Consider the following 10,372-nt stretch of genomic DNA (forward strand, 5'->3'; position numbering starts at 1 on the left):
TCTGCATCTCGTAAATCCCATTCTAGTCCAAAGCTACCGGGAGCCCGGTGCCAACCCTCTCCCTGAAAACAACACGAATACAAGTTATTCTATCACACAGATGTGTGAGCAACATCTATCTGGGAAACATTGCGTTCATCTGTCTTCATTCATTCGATATCGCAAATAAACCTATCCTTCATTTCTATTTGAATATTTTCTGTGACTAAACTTGTAACTATAACAACGTACACGGAAAGCTGTGATATATAAAAATACATATGTGCCCGATTGGAATCATTGTTTGCTTCAGTTACAATGATAAGGAGAATGTTGTTTCAGTTTATTCATCTATAAATACTGTGAATTTTAAAGATATTCATATTAGTGTGAAATATTATTTTAAATATTATGACAGGTTTCGAAAATTACGACCTAATTATAAAGTATTGTCTAAATTTTCTTTAAAAGTAACTTACCTTGAAGTTATCGCGAGTTCCGTCGATGTTGATAAACAAATATTTTCCGCTATCCAGTAAACCCAGGTCATAGGCTTTCAACAATATCCAGCGTACACGACGTTCAACTGCTGCCAATATGATGACTACGGAGATAAGAGAGATTCAATAACACGTACGAATAATTCACACCAAAGACGAGTAGAATGAGATATGTTCACAAATTTTACTTAAAAAGAATTTATTATTTTTAGTTTAACCTCGAGGTCCATATATCATTTTTCTTTCATTATATTTTGTGAATACTCTGGGAAAGTTTCCATCTAATATAACACTTTACTCCCCGGATTACTGCACATATTGACCTGTATGTGTGTAATTGTACTTTATGTCACGTCATATATATTGTTATTGGTAGATGTTCATTGTACTTTGTTCATATCTGTATTGCTATAAAAGGTCATATGTGCAAAACGAGGCCATGAACCTATTTTTTAGATAAATGAAATATTGCATTGTATGGAAATCGAACTTTTGGCGAAAAATAGAAATAGAAAATAGACCCGATAAAATAGAAAACAATTTGTTTGAAACGAGGTTCTGAATCTTGTAATTTAGAACACACAATCGCATCTGAAAGCTAATTGACATATATATCATCGTTATATCATGTGGTTTAAGTAATAAAATAATAGCAGAAATGTACGTCAGAACCGCACAGAGGCAATTTTCAAAGGGTTACTATAATAATGCATTGTCATTCTTTTGTGTCATATATCTCATATAATTTGAGTTGTTAGCGCTATAACATTCACAAGCCATTGTTACTATTATGATGATAAAAAAGCAAATAGTTATTGCTGTGCCACCTGATTAGAAGCGACATGTGTACTCTGTGTTTATTTTATGATAATCTAAAATGTCTATTCTCTCAGCGGAAAAGACCTACACACAGTATACTATTCTATATTAGTAGTTATAAACACCATAATGTAAAATAACATGCAACAGTGTACTTTGGTTATGTAGTATAACCCCCGTATGTGTGTACATTGCTATATATACACACTGTATTTGTACAGTATTGAAGCAATAATAAGACACGACACCCATAGACACATAAAACAACATATATCACCAAACACGTTCCTTAATATAAAGATAATTTGTTAATTTAAGTTATTATATAGGCATCCCAATAGAGTACTAAAATAGAGTCTAAAGTTCGAAAATACAATTGAATATGTAGATGCACATTGGATGCAAATTAATGAATTAGGGCTTTGTAATCAGTATAAGCTTTCAAACAACTGTGATGTATAAATGTTATCTGTACATAATTATCATAATACTATAAAGTAATTTCCCACCGGGGATACTGTATTCGTCAAGATGTCGTGAATTGACGCAGTTCATTACACAAAATTGGTTATAGGGATTCTTTTGCCGCCATATATCAACTATGGTTGTTGTAAGCCGTAGGTACTAATAGCCTTCTTGATGTGGTCACGTGATATTGCACAGTTTACTCAATTGATCGAATATTACTAGAAACACACACTATGTGTATTTGGCTTGACAGACTAGAATTCATATGAGACGTCCGTAGATCAGTTACATTATGACCTATAGTCTATAATCACTGCGCCTATAGTCAAGAAAATCACTACACTACTCTCTCTTCATGCACACGACTCTAATGGATGCTATTCACAAAGATCTTGGTTTAAATAAAACATTTGTTTGAACACCAAATTTCAGCAGCAACCAGTTCAGACAATATCACGGGCGTAGATAATCAAAGACAATGTACAATAAAGTCACAAAAACAGGCATTTGTAATATTCTAGTATCCGGAACTTTATTTAATTAAGGTTGTCTGTTATGCCGTAAACTTATATTAAGCTGAGACCCCCTTTTACAGTTATTTCCGTCGTCTCACAGTAATGTCGCAAATCATTGTAAAAATTATTCTGTTTTTGTTTACGTATGCCAATGATAACACACTGGTCGCGGACCAATAGTGTTACAACTCGTGCGAGTAAACACAATATTCACAAATCTGAATGCCGCTAGTCTGGCAAGCGGGCAGTAAGTACGCGTTGGTTTGAAGCATATTGTGTTAAAGACTAAGCAAGCTCGTGTAGGTGAGAGTAACCTATTCATAAGAACACAATGCAACGGTGATTGAATTTACATTATATTTCTAATAAACACATTACTATATATTAATAATACACATAGAGACTTCCATGCATTTAACACAGTCCATACACATATTAGTATAGTAATTAAAACATTGTTTTCATCACTGATGTCAAAGACATTTTGTTGTACACTGCTATCTCCTCTGTGAAAAAAGATTATTTCAATATAAGCGATAAGTACGGCGTCAAATTGAATTTCCTAATTATAGTAATTATTGTTCAACCGGTGTTTGAATGTTATCATAGAGCGCACCGAACAATAAACCTACAATGCCAGCAGGAGGTACAGATAAGATACGTCGGGGGTCGAGCACGACACGCGTGATTAATCTATCCATAATACAACCACTGGTAAAATATTGTCCAGGGCGTCAGTTGTGTTACAGTTAACGGATATACCAAGGTTGACGACAGATGTTGCTAACATCGTGAATGAATTGTATGATTGAAATCAATGATCGATGGAAATTTGTTTCCGAAATGACGATTCAAGATCAAATTTGACGACCAATGTATATGTACCAATGTATATCCCTGTACGGTTTCCATGGTGATGTGAACATGTCCTTAAATAGCCGTATAAACTGACACAATGTTATTGCAGTTAAATGTGTGCACATTTCACATATGCACGTTTCATGAAGTGCTCACAATGTGTTGATATAGGTAACCCAAATAAATTGTTTTAGATCATTTTAGTATGTCATTTGATGTACCAATTGAAACGAGGTGACATATGGCCTTCATCATGAATCAAACTGGATAATGGTATTTTCACAGGAAGCGACGTATATACGTGCTTAGTACAATTATTCTAGTATTCACTAATCTAACCCCATACGGACATGTAGCACTTTATATACCAATTGAATTTCAACTAAAATACTCTTAGTTTTAATATGACGGCGACAGGGGAATTATTTATTTATCCTTGATGTAAATTAACTGTACTGGTGCATTCGGTGCGTAATTTCAGTTTATTCACAAAAACCCATTATGAGTAAAAAAATGCACAAAACATTCACATAAACAATAACGGATTAAACACTGTGGATTAATTTGCATATATTTTGAAGCTGTTTTATGTGTCAAATGGCCAAAATCACAGGGTCCAGCGGAATATATCTCCAGAACTGGGAACATAGACAAATTCCAAGAACCCATGTCAAAGAATATTATCTTGTAAAGAAACTGTGCAAACATCACAACAAACCAAATTGGGATAAAACAGCCAATCCTACGAAAACAGTCAGAGGTTCAGGGGAACATTCGTAACTTAATCTTCTAAGCAAATATTAGAACGAGAAGAATATCTTATTCCGACAAACATATATTACCATAGTTACATGGTTAGTAGTGGTTGGAGAATGTCATAATCACTCATCATCATCTTATTCTAACAGACTTCTTAAACATTTATTAACATATTATTTTCATTAAATTTATTACGAATGTAACAAACTAAAAATGTAAATTTTCTTGAAATAACATTCATCTTATCTTTACGGTGTATTATAATTTGATATGCCCTGAGTATAGAAGTTATTTTTCACTCGTGATGAGGTGTTTCCTGTGGCCGTATTTTCACGATCAGAGCACAGTTCTCGGTCAGGATTAGGTTGGAATAGATTGTTCATTTGACACAATATTTTAAATGAAACCATGCTGGGTTTGAAGTAATATTTGTTGATATAATAGAAATACAATTTTGAAAAGACCACGGGAGCCTTTATTAACAAATAAATATTTCCACGATAAGATAAAAGAATTCTATACCATAGTGTTTTAGTAAACCGTGATTACACTAAGTATTAGCTATAAAAAATGAACACACGTAACATCTATAAATGTATGTCTCCGTGTCTTTATGGTTTATTGTGTATTACAATGCAATTTGCTACAATTTGGACAGTCGTTATATTTTCGTACCTTTCATGACTGCAAAATATGTTTCATGCGTACGTACTATATTCAGTTCAAAACGTATATTGAATATAAACATAAATTACAATTTAAACAGATAAACTATATAAACTTTGTATTGCAGGAAATCTGAATACATGATGTTACAGGTTATACGAATATTATCGCCCTCAATAAATTGAACGCTTTCTATAAGGTTGGCTCATTCACGCGGTATTGCACTTTGATTAATGCGATCTCGTGCGATGAACCTCAAACCATATGAAAACTGTGTTACTGATAATTTTACTTATACTTTTTGAAACATTTTGTTCATTCACAAAAGTACTTTTCACCAACATAACGAATGTTTATCATATGCACGTAAGTTAACATTACTAATGGTCAACCTACACCCGTCTCCTGAGATATCATTGTAGGTCTGAAATAAAAGTTATGCATGCATCAGTGTCAATGTCAACGTCTGCGTTCGACTTCTAATTGTTCGTATACTATGTATTAACATATTTTAATAGCTGCAAAATGACACAGACGCTGTAAACGGATATGTATGATACAAAATTATGTATTATAAAATGTACATGAAAACATACTATGAATAATACTAAACATAAGATTTGTTTTGACGTTGGGCTTTCTTAATTTTGATAAATTCTAGCAAAATATTACTTATTTGTTCAATTATTTGTTCACACGCAAATATTGGCATGCACCCCCCGTATATAACATATATAAATTATTGGACACAGTTCATTGCAAGGTGTGTGATATAAGTAATTTCAAGTATTATGCGATGAAGTTGTCACTCAAACTGTTGAAGACTCACGTTAATTACGAGATCATCACAAAATGTATAACTAGAATGTAATTCTTTGATACAATTCGTGTTTATTACATCTGTCAAATGTTTGTGTTAGTATTGGTCATTTTTGCTCGTTGAACCGCTATATGCAAAATATGTATAACGTGCTGGTCACGTGACATGATTATTTGGCCATCATTATATCATATAATAATGAATGATTTGTACTGTCTTGGCAAAATCTGGGTCAGTCAAAAAAATAATTTACATATATTTGCAAAGATTGCGACAGTCTCAGGTGGAATTGAACTTGGCTACTTAATTCTAAAGTGACGCTTGAACATCGCTGTTAACATATGTTAGCCAACAACACACGTTTAATCACGTGATCAAATGTATGAGAATATAAAGTCGTAAAACCTACGTACTGCTCAGATAATATGATACGAAAGACATTAGTTACGGTTTTAATGTGGTAAGAAGTGTTTTCTCAGTCAACTAATGCCAGCTGTGATCGCCGTTTAAAGGTGTAAGTATGTACTTCGATTCCCAATAATAGCGTGAGATAGTCGCATTAGTATCTAATGTACTGAACATGAATAATAAACAAGATGTTGTACTTGGGTTTCATTGAAATTCTTTGAATTTTGATGAGAATAAACCGCCCCCATTACATGAATATGTGATTTATTCAATGTGTGCAGATATGCACGGTTTGGCAAAGTGGCAAATTTAATATTCTCGAACAAATAACAGTGGAATATAATTGGCATAAATCAATATTGTACGGATGTAATAAAACTATTAATCAACGTGTATTCCTATGTCCAGACAAGTAACATTAAAATTGTTTACTTGAAAATCTAAATCTATGTAATAAATATGTATGCTACATCGTTCATGACACATAAAGTTGTATTCAAAGTTTCATATAAAAGGTTTTGAAAACAATTATGCATATCCGCTTCAACCCCGAAATTCATGAGACACTGTAAGTGGACACAGTTCAACTCAACTCTCATCTAATTAGAGGACGTAAACATCAAGTTCACGTCTTCAGATAATGAAATAATTACCTTGTCATTTAAAGTACAGATTTATATGATACAAAACATAATTCAATTTTCGTATTCAATTTGTTACAATATTCTTTTATAGAGGATGTGAATTCAAATATGTTATACAAAACGGTTGTATATGATACTTGCGAAAGTCGCAAAATTAAATCTTTCTGTTTGTTGTCGAATAAAAAGTCTTAGAAAGGGTAAATTACAGAGGGCGATAGTGGTGTATTATACACGTTCACGAAAGCCATGTCTTTATTATTCACATGTCGATTCAGAGAGTAAATCGAATGTCATTTTGAATGCAATCTGATATAATGGCTTTGCCTCGTTCTGTATGTTTAAACTGATATCATTAACGAACCCATTATATATTTTAGTCTATTAAAGAAGTTAACATCAATCACGATTACTGTCACGTAGCACATCCACCCACTACAGTCAAGGGCAGTTCTCCTCACGCATATTTTAGGCAATGCCACATCATTAAATCTAATCTACACTAGGTAATGGGTAATACCCGTAACAAATCATGATAATAAAATTAAAAACTCAAATCAACAAAAGTGCTACTTCTTATTCCTATCAAAATAATACAATAAAATAATGTTGAAGTATAACCATTCTAACGTCATTGTCAGTCATTGCTGTCAATGAATATACGTGTAGATATATGCATCCTATTTTCATATTTTGACAGACACCACTCAACATCTCAGTCCGTGACGCATTGAATCGGTCGGGCACGGGTTATAAAACTTTTGACCTTTAGTCAATAGAACACCACGATACACTGAAAGCTTCCTTCCCCTAATGAATGTTTTATTCGTCATGTAGTCATTTAGGTGAATACAGAGTATCTCATTATGTGACAGAAAATATCACCCAACTTAAGTCTACTTGGAAACATCGATTACCGTGCAGAGTGCCAATAATACCTATTACTGATTATTGAACGTGGAGGGTGGCGCCAACTACTTCACACTCCATGTGAACAATCTGCAAATTTGTACTTTAGCCAAAGGTCAGATTTGTATGCTATCAATACATCTGTATAAGAAAGTCCCATATGGGACGTAATATTATTTATTGCATGAGATATTCGAATGTGTTCCAATGTGTCTCACGAGTGTGATTAGAACCAAGACGACATTGCGACATGCATTGATAATGAATGGTTTCACATGCGGTGATCGGCAGGTAACACGATGTCTCATAAAGGCAGTATGTCACTCGAACGTTATGTAGTGAAACATAGTTAGTTTTAAAATATATCTATGATTAGTCGGCATTTGTATTAGTCAACAACGTTTTGTATTCACTGTTAAAAACATAAAATTTAAAATTCAACTTTTTATTTATCCCAGAGTGATATTACTCAAAAGATTCTAATTGTACCGATACTGCATTTAGTATTTTATATAACAATTGCTTATACGCTTTACTGACTGACGTACGTGCATTTACATGCTATTATATATGTGTTTGACTTATATGTCGACCATGAATGTACAACAAACTGGTTTTATTTCATTGCATTTTGCTAGAATTAAAAAATCTCAAAAGTAAATATATAATGGAAACTCAAATTCAATTCAGTTACATTGCCAGAAAAAAGTTCATAACAATTGATATACATACATTGTAGTGTTGTGTGTAGTTACGTTTAATTTGATTTACGTAGATTCTATGGATACATAAATAGTACTATTGTTTGTCAAGATATCAAGTTAATAATTTAACCAGTTTAATTCAGACTTGAGTTAACATATATTTGTTTTTTTTCTCCGATATGAAATTGGATTTGTGTGGATACATATAACTCGCTGATGTATCCTTGTATGTTTGAATTTTGTATACATATAATGTACACTATTTCAAAAAAGTATACATTTGGTACAAAATATTATACAATTAATCTATTTTTGAGGCATTCGTGTTATTAAGCGTGGTCCATTATCGAAGCATCTTTGACAATGACGTGTATTTCCAATGATCACTTAGGACTATGATTTGTATCAATTTATAAAATGAACTCTATCACAATTGTCTTATTTTAATACAACACATGCACAGGTTGCTTGTTTGTTTATTCAGTTGTACAATGTCAACTTTAATTATCAATTTTAGACATTGTCTGATCTTGTTTATTATTATTTTATGTTTTTGCTTCAAGGGAACGTAGGGGCATTTAAATAAGTAATAAAACACCAGCCTGGCCTGACATCATCATGCATAGCATGAGATAGAAGAATGAGCGTAAACGCACCTCTTTTGTCCTCGGCTGTATACTACTGACACAGCAATGCCGAAAAGCAATGTCAACATAAACACATGAGGTGATATCACGTATACTTCAGAGAAAGTATATGAACGAAGGTATATTGCATTAGTTTCTTATTTTTTATATGAAAATAATGGATTATATTTTAGTACTGAATAAAGCATGAGCGGATTTAGAGGGGGCGAGGGGCCGCCCCCTATTTTTAACAACCAACAGGTCTCGGCGCTCGCAAACTTGGCCTTCGGCCAACTTATCGGCCCCCTATTCCAGAATCCTAGATCCGCCCCTGACAAGCCATGACATTTCGTTCAGAAAATAAATATCAAGAAACGGATTAACACAAACGCAAAAATGAGTAACAAAATATCCCCAAATAATTAAGTAAGCATGAAAGAAAACTTACTCCTAGCTTCTGCAGTAACCTCCAGTATAGCGTCTTCTCGTATCTTTTCAGTTACCGTCAATTCACTATATTTAGTTACGTAATATGTCATGTTTCTGCTTTCCAATCCTGGCAACAAGCTGGTCATCACAATGTCTCCCCAGATGGCTTCAATGTATATGATACCGACGTGATCCCATCCCATCGACGAAATCCAATCTATTGTCGCCGCCACATCTTTGCCTGCCGGAGCAACTACTCGGCTATAAGTGCCAAATTTTTGTTTATCAGAAAGAGATTCACCACGTGCTACATAACTGATCATTGGAAAATTCCACTCAGCAGCCAAAAGTCCGCATACTTCACTTTCAGATGTACACGGTGGTCCAATGACAGCCGCAACACCGACGTCTCTTGCCTGGGTTACTAATGTATCCAAACATTTTTTGGCTGAGCAAAAGGTGTCAGAAAATGTATAGTTTAGTGTAAAGTTTGAGAAGAGGTCGGTGTCTGCGTTAATTCTGTCAACTACTACGTCAACGGCCCCACCAATACGTTGCATTTTGAACGGAGGTACAGGCCAAAATGTGCCGATGAAGGCAACTTGATAATGAACTGCAACTACATAACTTGAACACATGAAGACAACTACCCATAATTGCCGGGACGCGAGTGTCAAATCAATGTGCTTCATTGCTGCAACAAATTTTCCTCACTGCTGTGTATCCTTAAATCGATATCACTAAACTCAGTTGATATAGAATCAGCTACATATGGATCTGTGAAATAGCGGTAATAGAAATATACGTACGCTGATTAGAATAACACACTACTTATCATTAGCAAAGCAACATAATACACGTTGTCACATTCAGCGTAAGAAAACACACAACGTTACATAAACGATTCGACTAATCTATCGCAATTAGAACTAACGAGATAAAAGGAATACATTCAAATATATAAACCTTGCCTATAGTGACGAATGATTTGGTAGAGAGCTTTCACACGCGTTGTTACAACGTATCAAACCAAATTATGTTTGAGTCGCTCTGGAAATTCACGGGGACAGCAAGGCTTTCATTCGCGCAGGCGCAACATATATCTTCCACATCAACGTCGCTATAACAACCGGAGATGAATGTGTAAAAACAAAACTATTTTGAATTTTAAAACCAATAAGGAATAATGTGGTAGTTTACATTGGAATTCAGATAACTTGATGTCAAATGAGCATGTCAATACGAGTCACGTCTTTACGTTTGACAAGCTC

General features: G+C 33.9%; 1 protein-coding gene across 1 annotated transcript; it reads right to left on the minus strand.

Annotated features, from left to right (window-relative positions):
• Positions 1 to 149: 149 nt before the first annotated feature.
• LOC146735858 (guanylate cyclase 2G-like) lies at positions 150 to 9,793 on the minus strand. Its single transcript, XM_085505563.1, has 3 exons — positions 9,121 to 9,793; positions 459 to 583; positions 150 to 239 (listed from the first exon to the last, which is right to left on the minus strand). The coding sequence occupies exons 1-3, from the start codon at positions 9,791 to 9,793 to the stop codon at positions 150 to 152; spliced, it is 888 nt and encodes a 295-aa protein (XP_085361689.1).
• Between the last annotated feature and the right edge of the window lie 579 nt (positions 9,794 to 10,372).

This window comes from Saccoglossus kowalevskii, chromosome 11 (genome assembly GCF_978046115.1).
Source record: "Saccoglossus kowalevskii chromosome 11, keSacKowa6.1, whole genome shotgun sequence".
In the NCBI taxonomy this organism is placed as follows: Eukaryota; Metazoa; Hemichordata; class Enteropneusta; family Harrimaniidae; genus Saccoglossus; species Saccoglossus kowalevskii.